The sequence below is a fragment of the Pipra filicauda genome, unplaced genomic scaffold, assembly GCF_003945595.2.
Source record: "Pipra filicauda isolate LSUMZ 115617 unplaced genomic scaffold, ASM394559v2 scaffold760_size305172_pilon, whole genome shotgun sequence".
NCBI lineage: Eukaryota > Metazoa > Chordata > Aves > Passeriformes > Pipridae > Pipra > Pipra filicauda.
The window spans coordinates 57,393-75,838 of NW_024104932.1; the positions used below are offsets into that span (position 1 = coordinate 57,393).

At 55.9% G+C, this 18,446-nt stretch overlaps 1 protein-coding gene and 1 long non-coding RNA gene across 3 annotated transcripts in view; one reads left to right on the forward strand and one right to left on the reverse strand.

The window, feature by feature from the left end:
• Positions 1 to 1,388: 1,388 nt before the first annotated feature.
• SKAP1 (src kinase associated phosphoprotein 1) overlaps positions 1,389 to 18,446 on the reverse strand; it is a 150,223-nt gene continuing 133,165 nt past the window's right edge. For both annotated transcript variants that reach the window (XM_039389724.1, XM_039389725.1), the window contains 3 exons: positions 17,129 to 17,241; positions 2,080 to 2,202; positions 1,389 to 1,555 (listed from right to left, as the gene is read on the reverse strand). In XM_039389724.1, the coding sequence (XP_039245658.1) occupies positions 2,101 to 2,202; positions 17,129 to 17,241 (215 nt within the window). In that variant the 3' untranslated portion in view covers positions 1,389 to 1,555; positions 2,080 to 2,100. The remainder of the gene's footprint in view (positions 1,556 to 2,079; positions 2,203 to 17,128; positions 17,242 to 18,446) is intronic.
• LOC113987214 lies at positions 5,670 to 8,421 on the forward strand. The gene is made up of 3 exons (XR_003540418.2): positions 5,670 to 5,928; positions 6,248 to 6,383; positions 7,824 to 8,421. It is a non-coding gene; the product is annotated as an uncharacterized LOC113987214 (long non-coding RNA).

The following is an 18,446-nucleotide window of genomic DNA, read 5'->3' on the forward strand; positions in this document are numbered from 1 at the left end:
TGTGCCCTCAATAGCCTGGCACAGCTCCCTTCTCCCTGGCTGCTGCCAGAGGAGCAGCCTGGAATGGGGCCAGGCTCTCCAGCCGGCACATCCTTATCCCCTGGGAAAGCAGCTCCTTCCCGTCTGTCCTTCCCCCTCCTCAACACCCCATGCCAGGGGGCTCCTGCTCCAACCAAAGCATCCTGCTCCCATCTCTCTCTCCTCTCCCATCTTCCCAGCAGAGCACGAAGGTCTCTGGAGCCCGGGATGAGGCCGTGGATTTGGGATCAGGCTCCTGAGGCCGTTTCCCACACGCTGGGCTGGGGCAGACACATCCAGGCAGCCCCAAGCCCTGATCCTGTTTGCTCCACAGCATCCCCCTGCAAAAAACATCCATTCCCTCCCGCCAGGATCCCAGAGGGCCCCGGGAATGCTGCTGGAGAGATGGATTCAGGCCCTGCAGCCCCTCAGAACCAGCTGCTCCTTGCGAGATGTCTCTCGAATGGAGACAGCGAGGGCAGAGCAGAGGGGGAATTGCAGAGGGGGAATTTCCCTGCTCAGGGTCACCCATGCTGTGGAGAAACGGGGCTGGAAGAGTGGCTTGGGAATGCCAGAGGGATTTAAGCCAAGCTCTTGGCACCCCAAAACCCACACACACACACGGTGGAGGTTTATTCCCCACTGTGAGCAAAGCCTCGGGATGAGGCAGCGGGTGCCAGGATGGGGCTGGTGAGCATCCCATGGGATGGGGACACCCAGACCCCGGGGATCATCCCATGGGATGGTGACACACAGACCCCGGGGAACATCCCATGGGATGGGGACACAGACCCCAGGGAACATCCCATGGGATGGGGACACAGACCCCAGGGAACATCCCATGGGATGGGGACACAGACCCCGGGGAACATCCCATGGGATGGGGACACAGACCCCGGGGAGCATCCCGGGCTCTGCCGCATCCTCAGCATCCCGTGGGATCCCCCCCCGGGTTGTGCCTGGCTCCAAACATCTGCCTGGCTCCAAACATCTGCCTGGCTCCAAACATCTGCCCGGCTGTGCCCTGGAGCTGCCCCTCGGGCTCACCCCCGTGCCGGGAGAGGGTCCGGGGGGGCTGCCCCGCCCGGCCCGGGGAGGGTTTGGGCACCTCCCCTGAAGGCTGCGGGGAGCGGGGCCCTACCACCATCTAGTGGTCCTTCAGCCAAGTGCGGGAGGAGGAGGAGGAGGAGGAAGAAGAGGAGGAGGAGGAGGAAGGGGAGGATGCACCGGGCTCAGCCGAGGGCTCGGCCAGGCCCGGGGGGCTCTGGGGGTGCTCAGAGCTGGGGAAGGGGAGGGGGGAGGTGGACCCGGGGGGCACTTCCCACCCCCTGCTCCGGCTCCACGAGGTCTGGAGCGGCCAAGGACGGAGAGGAAAACGCCTTTATTGCGGGGTGCCAACCCCCCCCCCCGGACCCCCAGGAGGGCACCCCCGGGCACCGCGGGGGTCTCTTCGTGCCAGGGGTGCTCACGGCAGGGCGGGCTGCTGGTGGGAACTGGTGTCACTGGTGTCTCAGCACGGCCAGGGAGAGAGGAGTGCCTGGGTTTGGGGACGGGGAGAGAGACACGGGTGATGGTGGGGAAGGGGACAGCGAGGCTGGCACTGCCACGGGCACAGAGGGACAAGGAGGTGGCAGCACTCCAGACCCCTCCTTCCCAGCCCTGCCCCGTGCCTCGGTTTCCACAAGGGAACGGCTCCATTGTGGGTTTTTGGGAGGAAAACTCTCTGTTTCTGGCGCTTGGTGTCGGGGTTGGTGGCACAGTGACAGCTCTTGGCGGCCCTGGGGGCTGCCGTGGCTTCACCACGTCCCTCCCATGGAATTTGGGGGGCACTGGGCAGGGTGGCACCGCCCCTGAACTGCCACCGTGGCTCCTGGTCTCGCCTGTTCCCGGGTAAAACGGGAGACCAGGAGATGGAGCCAGAGGCAGTCAGTCCTCAGGGATGCCGGGACACCCCAGGGGACGGAGCTGCCTCCACATTACCCACCTCCAGCCCTCATTCCCACCCACCTCCAGGCCCCATTCCCGGCAGGAACACCCCCCAGGTGCCCCCTCTGCTCTCACCTGGGGTGTCACTGTCCCTCCTCACCGCTCCTCCAGCTCGTAGGCGGCCTCCAGGTAATCCCTGGGCACGATCCCGACCTCGTCGTTGAGCTCTCCCACCCACCAGCCGTACCTGTCGTATTCCTGGGGGGACACAGGCAGGGAACGTGGCTCAGGGCCCTTCCTTTGGCTCTCCAGCCCCCCCCAGACTCCAACAGAAAACCCCCCAGTCCCACCTCTCCCCCAGTAAATCCTTCCCTGCCCTTCCTGTCCCCCCTCCCTCGTCCTGCCCCCTTCGCTCTGGGCCTCTCAGAAACTCAACGTTTAATTCATACCCCGGTATTTTGGGGGTGTTTAATTTCAAATATCAACCCCCCAGGGAGGCCCAGCCCTCAGCCTGAAGCTCCAGAAGCCCCTCCAGCTGGATCATGCCTGGATAATCCGTTCCCTCCCCAGATTTAGGTGGGATTTCCACCCCCCCCCCTCCCCGACAGGGAAATAACAACAGGGAAAACTTTCCTCCCTCCGCGTGTGCAAGAGGAGGAGTTTGAGGGTTTGAGGAGTTTGGCATCAAAACAGGTGAGCTTTAAAAAAACTGGATGTTAAAATTGAGACGTTCCCGGCAGCACATCCCATTCCCTGCCCCACACTCCCGGCTCTGTTCCCTCACTGCCTGGCTGGGGACATTTAATGTTGTCCCCCAAGCCCATCCCTGCTTCCTGACGGGGGGAGAAGGGCTGAGTCACCCGAGACAGACACTCTGCAGATGGTGCTGCCCTCGCCAGAGCCAGGAAGGGGTGCCAGGAATCCCGACCCTCTCCGGGTCGGGATCCCGACGTTCCCCAGGGACCCCCCCACTGCAGCAAACAGCACAGAGCCAGGATGGGAAGGACTGGGGAGGGACAGCAGGATGGAGGGCTGGGAGAACACATCCCACCAGCCGGGAGGGAAAAAAAATCCTCCCGCCAGAAGGAAAAAATCCGGGTTTATTTGTACCCCGGACACCCACCCGGGCACGACCAGGACGCCGTGCCCGCCCCCCTCCCTCAGCAATTCCGAGGCTGGAACGCCGCGAGAGGTGTTTTAAAATAATTTCTGCTTTGACGGATCGCCGGATAACCCAACGATCGCTCATAATCAAAGGGAGGGAGATGCAAATGAAGCAGCAGCCGAGCCCGAGCCGTTTATTCCGCCGCGCGCCGGTGCCAAAAAGAATTAAAACAACATTAAACTCCCGGCAATAACGTTTAAGTCCTCGTTTCCAAGTGCCAAATTGCGCCACTCTGGATCATACAGATGTTCGTTAATTATGCTAATTTTTATTAAACTATTAAAACGAGGAGAGCACTGGCACAGCGAGGCAGAGCCCAGCGCAGGGCGAACTCTGCTCTGTCTGGAGACGCTCGTTTCCATCTCGCCGACGCCTCTCGCCGGCTTCGGGGAGGGGGAGAGGGGGAGGAGGGAGTCTGAGGATGGGGTTTTGCTGGAATCTACCTAATTACACGCTAATGGGGCCTCTGCGCTCGGTACCTGCCCGGGCTGTGCTGCAGGAGGGGGGAGGGAAGTAATTTAGCCGAGACTTCATGGAAGGGACTGGGAAGAAGCCGCTGGTCGGGAGGGGAATCGCTCCAGGGAGCAGGGAGAGGGGAGGGGGATCTCTGCCCCCTCCGCTGCTCTGGGTGCTGCCTGCGGGGGGGTGTTGGGGTGCCAGGAGCCCCTGGGAACCCCAGCTGGGCATCGGGCAGGAGACAGAGCACAGCCAGCGCTCTGCCCCAGCCCCAAACTGGGAATCCGGTGCCCTTCCCGTGCTGGCAAAGAACAGGGGACTGGGTTTGGGGGTCACCCCAACGCCACCCTCTGCACGGCCATGGGGGGCTCGCTGTGCCCCCGAAACGCTGGGATTTCTCCCAGGAAAGAAGAAACCCCTCCCCACCCTCCCAAAGCACTTCTCCAAGCGTCATTCCCGAAATCCCTGGTGCTGAACGGAGCCGGAGCAGACGCCGGCTGGGATCATCACCCTGGCTGGGATCATCACCCTGGCTGGGATCATCACCCTGACTGGGATCATCAGCCGCCATCAGGGCTTTTGGGGGGGGATTTGGGATCATCACCCACCATCAGGGCTTTTGGGGGGGGATTTGGGATCATCACCTGTCATCAGGGCTTTTGGAGGGGGGAGGTTGGTGCATGGGGCCGTAAAAAGCCTCGAGCTGCTCATTCCATTGGCAAGGGAGAGGGAAAAGGGGGAAAGGAAACAACTCCAGGGGACAGCCACGACCTGGATTTCGGTGGGAATGGCACTTCCTTGGCACATCCCCCAGCCTGGCGCACAGAGCAGTTAATTTGGGTGATGCCCACCCTTTTCTCCACATCTGCTATTTTGTAGGGTGGCTCCTTATAAAAATCAACAATTCCCACTTGTTTCCAGGGATTGGATTCCCAACCAGGGAGCTTCGGATACACAGCTGGGGCCGGGGGCTCCTTCCCCTTTTTCCATCTGCAGTGTCAGCTCTGGCATCGCCAGGGTGGGCACAGTGTCCCATCCCACCAGGATCCGAGTGTCACATCCCAACACAAGCCATGTGTCCCATCCCACCAGGATCTGAGTGTCCCATCCCAACACAATCCATGTGTCCCATCCCACCAGGATCCAAGTGTCCCATCCCAACACAATCCGAGTGTCCCATCCCAACACAATCCATGTGTCCCATCCCACTGGGAGCTCCACGTCCCATCCCAGGGGGAAGGAGCTGACACCCAGGAGGAGCTCAGGGCAGCAACACTCGGGGAGATGGAGGGGGAGGAAGGTGATGGGCCCTGGAGGGGGAAATCCAGGAAGAAACAACCACGAGAGAAATTTTGGCAAGGATAAGAGGCCACCTCCTGCTTGAGACCATTCCTCAGGCTTTCCAAGGAGGGACCAGCCCCAAAGGGGTTCAGGATTCCATTTCCCCTTAAAAACAACCTAACTTCTCCTTGAGAAAATTCCTCAGGCTTTCCACGGAGGGATCAGCCCCAAATGGGTTCAGGATTTACCCAATTAACCATTTCCCCTTAAAAAAACCCCAGACCCTCCATGAGACCATTCCTCAGGCTTTCCAGGGGGGAACCAGCCCCAAACGGGTTCAGGATTTACCCCATTAACCATTTCTCATCAAAACCAACCCAGATCCTCCTTGAGACCATTCCTTGGGCTTTGCAAGGAGGGACCAGCCCCAAAGGGGTTCAGGATTCCATTTCCCCTTAAAAACAACCCAGACCCTCCTTGAGACAATTCCTCGGGCTTTCCATGGAGGGATCAGCCCCAAATGAGTTCAGGATTCCATTTCCCCTTAAAAATCACTCAGCTCCTCTTTGAGACAATTCCTCAGGCTTTCCAAGGGGGGACCAGCCCCAAATGGGTTCAGGATTTACCCAGTTAACCAAAATAACCGACCAGCAGAGCCAGGCACCGCCACAGACCCCAAACCCACCCACCCCAGAGCACGACCCCGGCTCGGGGGCACCGCGCCAGCCGGGGACAGAGGGACAAACATCCCTCCGGACACCGGGAGGGGGCAGAGGAGAGGGGGACAATCAGCCCGGCGGCCCCGGGGCTCGGGAGCCCGCGTGGAACCGGCGCGTTCATCTTTTATTCCAGCCTTTATTCCAGCCGGCTCCCTCCCTGACCGCGGTGCCAACCCTCAGGCACCGCGAACGCGCGACTGGAAAACAATGTGACGGAAATGTTTAATCTGCTCAGCCCATCTGTGCCGCGTATTTCTCCAGATCTCCCCGAGAGAGGCGCCTTCCGAATCTCCACATTGCCTTTAATATTCTCCTAAATCACCTCCCCACCGCACTTCAAGGGCCATTGCTACAATATCACAGGTTCATCGAGAGTGCACGGCAGAAGGGGAGGGGGGGGGACGCGCAGGGAGGGAGGGCTGGAAGGTGCGGGCTGGGGGATTTTTTTATTTTAAAGTCTTTCCCGGGGCCGGTGTCCCTGTGCCCCCCCTCGGACAGGAGAGAGAGGAGATAAAATAAAATAACCAGGGGAGGAGACGGGGGGAGGGGGGAAAATCCAAGGGAAGTTGTCGTGGCGTCGCCGGTGATTAGAGGGGCTGTTTGGAAGCAAACAGGCTGGAATGGGGCGAAAATCATTCCCAAAGAATCGCTTTTATCGAGCTCCTTCCTCTCCTCCCTCCAGAGGGTTCTGGCCCGCTCCGAGCTCCACGTGGAAAATGGGTGTGGATGCTCAGATGCCCCGAAACAACATCAGCACAGGGTGGGCACAGCACTCCTGGGTGCCCCCAGCCTGGCACAGCCGAGATGCTCCAGCTCAGGTGCCTCCCCCCCCTCCCTGCCCCAGTTTCCTCATCCCACCAAAGCCAAGGGGGGAGAAAAGGAAAATGAGGGCAGATTTGTCAGCAGGGCCTGAGAGGAACAAGGGGCAATGGTTTTAAGAGGAAAAATGGGAGATTCAGACCAGACAGAAGGGATAAATTCTTCCCTGTGAGGGTGGAGAGGGGCTGGGATGGATTTCCCAGGGAAGCTGTGGCTGCCCCTGGATCCCTGGGAGTGTCCAAGGCCAGGTTGGACGGGGCTTGGAGCAACCTGGGCTGGTGGAAGGTGTCCCTGCCCGTGGCAGGGGGTGGCACTGGACGGGCTTTAAGGTCCCTTCCAACCCAAATGTGATTCTAGGATTGATTCCAGGATTGATTCCGGGATTCTGTCTCCACTGCCTCTGCACCCTCCCCGGGGTTCTGGGTGCTGTCACCCCACATCACCCCACAGCCCCCCACAGGGTCCAGGGGATGTGCTGGGTCCGGGGGTGCAGGGGGGATCCAGGGATGCAGGGATACGTAGGGTGCTGGGAGGATACCTGGGATCCAGGGATAAGCAGGATTCAGGGATGAGCGGGGTGCAGGGAGGGGGGTCTGGGGGTGCAGGGAGGGGTCTGGGGGTGCAGGGATACTTTAGGTGCTGGGAGGATGCCCGGGATCCAGGGATGAGCAGTGTCCAGGGATGCAGGGGGTGCAGGGAGGGGTCTGGGGGTGCAGGAGGGTCTGGGGGTGCAGGGAGGGGTCTGGGGGTGCAGGGAGAGGTCTGGGGGTGCAGGGAGAGGTCTGGGGGTGTAGGGAGGGGTCCGGGGGTGCAGGAGGGTCTGGGGGTGCCGGGGGGGTGCCCGGGGGTCCATGGCTGCGCGGGGCACAGGGCAGGCGGGGATGGGGGGGGCTGCTCGGCGGGCGGGCGGTCCCGCATCCCCCGCGTTGCCATGGCAGCCGCTCCCGGCTTCGCTTCCTGCATCCCCGGGGGCCGCGCAGCCGGATCCACCTGCTCCTCCCGACCCTCCGCGGGGTCATCGCCAGGTCGGCAGAATAAATGAACGCGAGCACTAATGATGTGTTCGCGGCTGTTTATGCTCTCCGTGTGTCAGGGGCACTCACATTTAGAGAGCTCATTATGGCTGCAATTAGGCTGCACCATCGCGAGATATTTAACTCCTTTTTCTTTTAAATTAGCATTTTAATAACGTTGCTTTGAGCAGGGGGAAACAAAATGACCATTTTTCACGGACAAACTTCCTAGCTGTAGGTGCAACTTTAATGGCGAAGTTGCAAGGGAGGTAAAAACCAGCTCGAGCCCGGTCCCTTCCCTGCCGTCCCTGCCCTCGCCGCCACCGGGAAAGGGGGGAGGAAAAAGAAAAAAACCCAGAAAAACAAAACCGGGAGCGATTTTTATCTGCTTTATCGCACACTCCATTTCCTAAATTTGTTCTGCAGCCAATTATTTTCGCCTCTGAAGTCCCGCACGCTCCCGCCGGGTGGAGACGAGCGGCCGCCGGAGTTAAAACTCCGCCTGTGACCTGGGAAGGGGGCTCGGGATAATCGCGTGTGCCGGGAACCAGCCGGCCCTGACCGCCCGGCAGAGGGGAGCGGGGATGCGCAGGGGAGCGGAGAGTGCCGATTCCCTGCTGCATTTTATCCAGAGAGCTAAAATAGCTTTACACGGTAACACACATCCCCTCCAAAGGTCACCCGATTATTTCCCCAAACCCTTGGGATGGGTTTGGGGCACTGGGGGAGGCAGAGGGAACGAGGGGGATAAACCCTGGGATGGGGAGAAGGTGACGGATCCACAACTTCACCGGGAATTTGCAAAAACGCCCCGTTTTCTTCCTGCATTCCCCACCCAGTGCAAAACCCCGAGCCCAGCCAGCCCCAAACTGCTGCCCCAAACTGCTGCTTCCCTCCTTCCTTGGGATTCAGGCTCCTGATTAATGGGTGACCTCAAACCACCCGTCTTTCCCCCGGGATTGATGGGAGGGATGTGGGGAAAGGATGAGGGACCCCCGGGGGTGAGAGAAGCACCTGAACCGGGACAGGGGGGCACTGGGAGCAGGGTCCCCTCTCTGCCCCGGCACAGGGGGGGACTGGGAGCAGGGTCCCCTCTGCCCTGGGATGGGATCACTGGGAGCAGGGTCCTTCTCTTCCCTGGGATGGGGTCACTGGGAGCAGGGTCCCCTCTGCCCTGGGATGGGGTCACTGGGAGTGGGTGTCCCCCTCTTCCCTTGGACAGGGGGTCACAGGGAGCAATGTCCCCCTCTTCCCTCGGACAAGGAGTCCCAGGGCCCACGTTCCAAACCCCAATCCCACCCCTTTCTCTGCCACCTGGCATCCCCCCAACCACCCCATCCCAGGATAAGGAGCCAGACCCAGGACCCCCGGATCCCTCACACACTCAAGGGTCCCAAATCCGTGGAGAACCACACAAGGAAAGGGCAGGAGAGGAGGGAACAAGGCTCGGCCCTGGCGAAAACGATGCTCCGAGTGCTCCCCGCCTCATCCCTCTGCTGCACTTCCATAAATCCAAGGCCGGGAGCGGCGGCTGGAAGTGGGTGATCGCTACCCCAGGACATATCGAGACGCATCTCGTGTTATTTTAATTAAATCCTGCATTATGGTTTGTGACAACTCCGGCGCGAATGAATCCCGAATTAAAGTCTTACTTAGGCATTCCATGACTCCCCCCCTCCTCTGCTTCCCCCTCTCCGTGGTACAGAAGAGAGAGGCCATAAAATCAAGATGTTGGTTCATTTACAGATGGAGCAGCTTGGAAAAGGGGATTTAAAAAAGAAAAAAAGAAAGGAAAGGAGGGAAGGGAGGGCGGAGGGAAGAGAGGATGGAGGGAAGGGAGGATGGAGGGAAGGGAAGGGAGGATGGAAGGAAGGGAAGATGGAGGGAGGGGAGGATGGAGAGAAGGGAGAACAGAGGGAAGGAAGGATGGAGGGAAGGGAGGATGGAGAGAAGGCAGGACAGAGGGAAGGGAGGATGGAGGGAAGAGAGGATGGAGGGGAGGGAGGATGGAGGGAAAGGAGGATGGAGAGAAGGGAGGATGGAAGGGAGAACAGAGGGAAGGGAGGATGGAGAGAAGGGAGGATGAAGGGGGATGATGGAGGGAAGGGAGGACAGAAGGAAGGGAGAATGGAGGGGAGGATGGAGAGAAGGAAGGAGGGAGGGAAGGGAGGACAGAAGGAAGAGAGGACGGAGGGAAGGGAGGATGGAGAGAAGGGAGGATGGAGGGAAGGGAGGACGGAGCAGAGCGAGCACAGAACGCCGGCGGGTGTGAGGTCCTGAGTGGGGTGGGACGTGAACCTGCCCCCAAACCAGGCTCCTCCGAGCTCCCCCACCCCAAACCAGGCTCCTCCGAGCTCCCCCACCCCAGACCAGGCTCCTCCAAGCTCCCCCACCCCCGGATTTCAGTGTTGCCAGGATTATAATTCCTGCTCTCACTTTTAACCCTCGACCTGTGACCTCAAAGAGGGCGAAACGCCGGGAATTGGGGACTTCTGGGGGCACGGAGGGACTTCTGGCCAAGGCAAACTCGATTTCATTCCCGAGCCCGGGAGTTCCGACCCCGGGAGTTTGAATCCCATCCCTCTCTTAACTCGTCCCTGATGGAAACGAGCCGGCTACGTGACATTTTGCAACAGAACCCGCTGGAAATGTTACCACATCAATTGGTTTAAATGTTACCGGCGCCTCCTGGCCCCCGAGATGGTTTTATAATTAGCTCCGTCTCTCTCTAATGAACAAAGATTCCCACTCTCTGCTGGCATCTCACAGCAGCAAAGGAAACAAAGGTGCCCTGAGCTCCACGGGCTCCCACCTGGCAGGGCTGGAGGTGCCACTCTCACCCCCTGGCACATTTGAACCCCCCCGGGCTGTTCTGCCCACGTGGAATCGGGATTTTATCCTCAAGGCTCCTCCTTTTCCTCTCCCACTTCCCAAATCTGAACAACCTGCATCCAGGCGTGGATGGATAGAACAGAGAGATAATATTATTTATAATATTGTATGTCATATAATCATATAATCATATAATCATATAATATATAATATATAATATATAATATAATATATAATATAATATATAATATAATCATGAATATCCCGAGTTGGAGGGGACCCACAAGGATCACCAAAGTCCAACTCAATAATATTACGCTCATAATGTTATAGTCAATAATATTATATAGCTAAAAATATATATATTACATATAAATATATGTAAATATATATTATATATATATTATAATAATATAATATATAATATAGTATATAATCATGAATATCCCGAGTTGGAGGGGACCCACAAGGATCACCAAAGTCCAACTCAATAATATTATACTCATAATTTTATAGTCAATAATATTCCATAGCTAAAAATATATTATATATTATATATAAATATATATAATATAAATAACATATATATATTATAATCATGTAATATATAATATAGTATATAATCATGAATATCCTGAGTTGGAGGGGACCCACAAGGATCACCAAAGTCCAACTCAATAATATTACACTCATAATGTTATAGTCAATAATATTATATAGCTAAAATATATTATATATATTATATATAAATATATATAATATATAAATATATTATAATAATGTAATGTATAATATAATATATAATATATAATATAATGTATTATATAATTATGAATATCCCGAGTTGGAGGGGACCCACAAGGATCACCAAAGTCCAACTCAATAATATTATACTCATAATGTTATAGTCAATAATATTCCATAGCTAAAAATATAAGATATTGCCTATATAATTACACATTATATCTATATCTATATAATATCTATATAATATGTAGGTCCATAAAACAACCTGGGAAAGCTGCAATCAGGAAGGGAAGGGTTTAAGGACGAGGCTTCACTTGAACACCTCCCATCATCACGACTTCCAAACGAAATTCCCACTCCCATTTCCAAAACAAACTGGGAAACTGTCAGGCATTTGCCACACCGGAGGAAAAAAACCCTCTCTATTTATTCACTTATATATTTATTTACTTATTGATCTGCTTCCTTATACAAAGTCCTTTCCTCACCCACCCCGAGATTGATTTATTTCTCTCTCTGCCTCTCCCATTATTTATCCCTTTGCCTCTGTATTTATTCACCTATTTACCTCCCCGCTTAGCTCAACGTTTATTTATTTACCCCCACGTGTATTTACCTATTTATTCACTCTTATTTATTTGGTTTTGCCACCCAAGGGCACCGCAGCAAATGTCACACCCCCCCCAAAAAAAGACCCCATCGAGGGGTTTGTCCTTAAATCTCTGTCAAATCAAAGGCAGGAGCCGAGTCTGGAGGAGCTGCCGCTCGTTCCGGAGCCTTTGGAAAATGGCAGGATTGTCACACTCAGAGACACAAATTTCCCCCGTTAATATATTCGAATGGAAACCTCTGAATCCAATCCTACACGGGCATATCTAATAAATTCACAATATTTCAGCCTCAACAGCCTCCGACGGTTCGTTTTAAAGATTTATGGGGTAAAAAATTACTGGGTGATGAATATAGTTTATTCTGGGCAGTATTGGAGGGGAGAAGGAATTAAACTACTGTCTTTAACACGGAATTTATTATTACCTCTGTCAAAGCCCACGTCCTTAACAGCATTTATTATACATTTCAGGGCAAAATAAATGCTCTGAGTGTTTCCTCAAACCTGAGATTCCCCCGTGGAACAACGTGCCAGCCCGGAGGGAGCTCGTGGGCTTGGGGGGAAAGGTCTCAGCAACTTCCAGAGAGCACCAGGGATGGGTTTGGGATACCAGGAGCACGGGAAAGGGGCTCCCTGTGCCCTCGGGGACCAGGATTGTCCATGGCCAAAGTGGGGGGAAAGCAGCGGGGTCGGGGAAAAAATTTGGGATGTGGCATCAGGGGTTTGCAGGTGAGTCCCTGTGGATGAGACAAAATTTGGGATGAAGCATCAGGGACATGCAGGTGAGTCCCTGTGGATGAGGCAAAATTTGAGATGAAGCATCAGGGACATGCAGGTGAGTCCCTGTGGAGCGGGAAAAATTTGGGATGAAGCATCAGGGACATGGGGGTGAGTGTCTATAAAATTTGGGATGCGGTAGGGCAGACACACGGGTGAGTCCCTGTGGAAGGGGCACAATTTGGGACATGGGGGGGAGTCCCTGTAAAATTTGGGATGCAGCCTGAAGGGCACGTGGGTGAGTCCCTGTGGAAGGGGCACGATTTGGGAATGGCATCAAGGACAGGGGGGTGAGTCCCTCTAAAATTTGGGACACAGCCTGAAGGGCACATGGGTGAGTCCCTGAGGATGGGGCACAATTTGGGGCATGGAGGTGAGTCCCTGTAAAATTTGGGATGCAGTTCAGCAACACAGGAGTGAGTCCATAGGGAAGGGGCATAATTTGGGAGCAGCATCAAGGATAGGGGGATGAATTCCTATAAAATTTGGGACACAGCCTGAAGGACACATGGATGAATCCCTGCGGATGGGGCACAATTTGGGACGTGTGGGTGAGTCCCTATAAAATTTGGGATGCAGTATCAGAGACACAGGGGTGAGTCCCTGTGGAAGGGGCACGATCTGGGAGCAGCATCAAGGATGGGGGATGAGTCCCTATAAAATTTAGGACACAGCATGAAGGACACATGAGTGAGTCCCTATAAAATTTGGGCACATCCTGGGAGCAGCATCAAGGACAGGGGGATGAGTCCCTCTAAAATTTGGGGCACAGCCCGAAGGACACATGGATGAACCCCTGTAGATGGGGCACAATTTGGGGCATGGGGGTGAGTCCCTCTAAAATCTGGGACACAGCCTGAAGGGCACGTGCCCCCCCCCGTGGAAGGGGCAGGATTTGGGAGCAGCCTCGGGGCTCCGGGCACCGCCGCCCCCCTTCCCCTGTGCTCGGCCACCCTTTTGTCCTCGGCACTCCGGGTGTCCCCTCATTTATCCAAATTACCTGGGAGGAATGAGGCTGCCAGGGGCCGGTTCTGGACGATTGGCTCCCGCCGGGGGGGCCGGGGGGGGACGGATGGCCCTCGCTTGAATTTGACCGGTGGGTGACCGTTGCCTTCCCGCTGACCCCGCCGCCCCATCCCGGCCCTCTCGAGCTTTCCCGCGGGGATTATTAACGGGAGCCGAGCGCTGCCGAGCCCGGGGGGGGGGGGGGTCATCTTCAAGCCCCCCCCGCCCGCGGTGCTGAGCCCCGGCCAAACTCATCACACATCACGTTCATCACCCACGACGTTCAACACATGGGGGGGGGGGGCCTCTCCCCGCGAGCCAGACGGCCCCAAATCCAGGGAAAATGCCACTAGATGTCAGCACACGCCTTTGGCTCGGGGTCCGGGATACGGGAATACGCCCCCCCTCCCCTCCTCCCTTCCTCCCTCCCTCCCCCCCCTCCCGCTTCCCTCCCCTGCTTTCATTGGAAGCAATTGAGGGAATTAACTTATCCGGTTTTATGGCCGGCTTGTCACATCCAACTAAGCCCACTTAAAATAGGAAGTCTCGCTGCATTCAAATAATTATCATAACGTACAAATCACTCAGCCGGGGGACGAGGGATCGGGGCCGGGGACAGGGATGAGGTGCCGGGGTTTTTGCTGGGATTAGCACAGAATTCCAGGCTGGTTTGGGTCGGAAGGGACCTCAGAGATCACCTTGTCACAACGCCCTGCCATGGGCAGGGACACCTTCCACCAGACCTGGCTGATCCAAGCCCTGTCCAACCCGGCCTTGGACACTTCCAGGGATGGGGAATCGCTCTTTTCCCTCCCCAAATTCATTCCCTGTGTTTTAGCCCACCCACGGGGGCGTTTTGGGGTGATGAGGTGAGACACAGGCTGTAAAGCTGTCATCCCCTGTCCCTGTTATCCCTGCAGCACCTGCCCAAATCCTGGTGATCTTGGGATTCAACAAGGAGCCTCCTCCCAGATCTGGGGGGGCAGAGAGGAAAACCCCTGGGAGCAGCATTCCCTGCACTCCCAGTTGAAGGTAACCCCCTGTCCCCCACTATTCCTGCAGCACCAGGGCCTGATGAAACGCTGGTGATCCTGGGATGCAACAAGGAGCCTCCTCCCAGATCTGGGGGGGCAGAGAGGAAAACCCCTGGGAGCGGCATTCCCTGCGCTCCCGGTGCCGGCCCAGCCGAAGGGTGACTCCCAGAGGGGTGACACAGAGGGGCACTGCCCTCGCCCCCCCTCCCTGGAGGTGTTCACAAACCACTCAGTGCCCTGCTCTGCTTGACCGGGGGGTGACGGGTCACAAAGATCTCGGAGCTCTTCTCCAACCTCGACGACTCCACAAATCTCCGACCGTTCCTTCCCCCCAGCTCCCGATGTCCACTCGGCCCCAAAACACTTTTTCTCCCCCCCCCTTCTGCTGCTGGAAATGTCAGGCAGGGCCGGAGCAGCAGCCGGCGAGTGCCCCTCTCGCACCAGATGGGTTTTTATACGAGCCACTATTTCATGTTCAGACAGAGCGGCCGCGCCGGCTTCGCCTCCGCCAGATTAACTCGGCGAAATTAATTGGGACAAGATTGAAAAGGAAATTAAAATGCAGCTGAGTGAACAGGCTTTTCAAACACCTTTCCCCCTCCCCACCCTCGCCACCACTTCCCATGGCTGCTTCTCTGCCTTTTTTCCTCCCACCCCACCCTGGAGCCGCCTCCTGGAGCCGCATCCGGAGTAATTTACGGGGGAAAAGCTCCCAGGACCCATCGGTTCCGTGTGAGGGAGCCGGCACAAGAGTTGCAATCTGGAGCCACTGAAGAGAGCGAGAACCCTGCCGCGACTCCAAGCTGTGTCCCCGAGCTGGCACGGGGTGGGACACACACACACAGACAGACAGACAGACAGACACACATACACACGGACACACAGACACAGACACACAGACACACACACGGACACACACAGACACACACAGAGACACAGACACACACATACACAGACACACAGAGACACACAGACACACAGACACACACAGAGACACAGACACACGGACACACACAGACACACACACACAGACACATACACACGGACACACAGACACACAGAGTCACACAGACACATACACACACACAGACACACACACACAGACAGATAGAAAGACACATACACACACACAGACACACAGACAGACAGACAGACAGACACACACACACACAGACACAGACACACAGAGACACAGAGACACACAGACACACACAGACACACAGACACACAGAGTCACACAGACACACACACACACACAGACACACACACACAGACAGATAGAAAGACACATACACACACACAGACACACAGACAGACAGACAGACACACACACACAGACACAGACACACAGAGACACAGAGACACACAGACACACACAGACACACAGAGACAGACAGACACACACACACACAGACACACAGACACACAATCACCCTGGGGATGGACGCGGGTCACTCGTGGTGTCACCCCGTGGATAAATGAGGAGATGGGCTGGAGGTGTGGGTTCAGTGGGGGGTGGGTTCAGTGCCCAGGGCTGTGGGTTCAGTGCCCAGGGGGGACAGCAAGTCACTAAATGCTGCCCTAAAAGCTCCCTGGGATCCACAGATGGGGAATTCTCAGCCTGCCAGGAAGGGCTGCTGAAGCCCAGGCTCCCAGAGGCTCCCAGGGACGCAGCTGCCTCCTGGCAGGGAGGTGGCAGAGCCGGCCCCAAACGCTCCTCGGAGCTAAAAATGTCTGTCCAGGGTGGTTGGGAAGCTCCAGGGAGGCGGAGGGGCAGTGGGGGAGCAGCTTGTGGGGTGCAAAGGGCATAAAAACACCAAATAAACGCAGCCCCCCGAGTTTGTCGCTCCTCCCGTGCCGGATCAGGGCGCAAAGGGCATTGGGAAACACCTGTAAAATGGGACCCTAAAGTTCACTGCTCTTCCCATGCCATACTGGGGTTCAAACATGCTGCAAAACATCACAAACAAAGCACAGCCCCCCCAAATCCATCCCTGTTCCTGCCTCATGTCAGGTTGTAAAGCTTGTGGAAAAACATCACCCATAAAACACCAACTCCCAAGTTCATCCCTGTTCCTGTGCCGGACTGGGGTGCCAAGGACATTGTAAAACACCTGTGAAACGTGACCCTGAAGTTCACTGCTCTTCCTATGCCATATTGGGGTTCAAACACGTTGCAAAACCCCGTGAGCAAAGCACAGTCCCCTCAAACCCACCCCTGTCCCTGTGCCGGGTCAGGGCGCGAAGGGCATCGCAAAACATCCCCCATAAAACACAACCCCCGAGTTCATCCCTGCCAGGTCAGGGCCAGCATGGACCAGCAGGGACCAGCTGGGAACTGGGACAGAGCCCTGCAGGGACACACAGGGCAGCAGAGGGGTCACAGGCCCCTCTTGCCCCCCCTAAACTCGTTAATACAACCCCTTAATTTATTCAGCCCGAAGGGAGCCCCGGTCACACCCGGCTGAGCAACTCAATTACCCCTGGAATACCTGAGCAACAGCACGGCCTGACTCCATTCCTGGGCGGAAAAAACAGCTAAAAATAAAACAATCTGGCTCTGGGGCATTCGAAATGTCTCGTGGGGTGGGGTGTGGGGTGCAGGGAGGGGGGAGTGGGATGCCGGGGTCCGGTTCCTTCCTCCCCCCGCTAATTTAACTCTGCCTCAAACCTCAGTTTTGATCGATTTTGTCACGTTTTGACCTCGAAGTGCTGGGGTGTCCTACCTTGCTGAGGATGTAGATGAGGTCCCCCCGGTGGAAGGAGAGCTCGTCGGGGTGGTCCCCCCTGCAATCCCAAAGGCCGTGGTAATAATTGGAGTAATCTCGTTTGGGATCTCCTGGGGGTAAAAAAAACAAAACCAGGGGGTCAGGGAATGACATTTGGGGTTGTGGGGTGTCGGGGGAGAAGGGGTGGTGTTTGTTTAGGAAAGGAAGGAAGATTAATTTGGCATTTTAATTAAAAGGTGGAAGACAAAGAGGTATCGCACGAGAGAAAGGGGCTGATCAATAAATAAACACAACATTTCTCAATAAACAGATTGATAAATGTTTCAAAGGCCCTAAATCAAACCACAACAGGAAGCAAAGATGCTCTCCACCCCTGTTCCCAGGAGAGGAGGTCCCAAACCTTGGGAATGATACACCCTGATGGCTCAGGTGTCCCTCTTCCCATCGGGCTGGGAGCTTGGGAAGGCAGAAGGCCTGTGGAAAGGGAAGGGAATGTGATCCAGCAACTTTATTTTCCCTTTTTTTTTTTTTCTTTTTTATTGTAGAGAGGCAAATGTGTGCTGAAAGCCAAAGGGTTTGGGCTGATGGGGCTGTGGGAAGCGGTGCCAAGGCTGGGGGGATTAAATCTGGAGTTTCTGGAAAAGTCCACGGCGGCGTTTCCAGAACGAAACATCTCCACCTTTGCCATCTCAGAATGGCACTTCCCGCCCCAAAAATGAAACATCTCCATCTCTGCCATCTCAGAAGGGCACTTCCCACCCCAAAAACCGGCTCAGAGACCAGAGGCACCATGGAAGGGGTGGGGCAGGAATCATCCCACCCTGGGATGGACCCAGAGGAGCCCGTGCCGAGCTCTTCCACGGCGGCAGGAGGTGGGGACTCATCCCAGCACAAAAACAACCCCAAACCCCCTCAGGTTCCCAGTTTTCAAGGCCACAACTGTTAAAAGATGCTCCTGGAGCAAAGGCTCCAGGCAGGAGAGTGCCCTGATGGCACAGCACCGAGGCTGGGGGCGAATCCAGATGTCACGACATGGACACATCCGTGATGTGACCCCCATGGATAATTAAAGCCGGTAAAACCAGGGTTTTAGGGAGGGGGGATTGGAGCACGGGGGCTGTTCCAGCGGGCTGTGCTGCTCTGAACCAAGCCCAGAAAGCATAAATAGAAAATATTGAGCACATGTTGGAGGGAAATGTTGCTAATGTGGTCTCGGGGACGGAGCGATAAGGGTGCAGCTGGAATGCTGTGCCCAGATTGGATCACCTAAATATGAAAAAGGACATTACAGAGATGGGTAATGGCACGGCAGGGA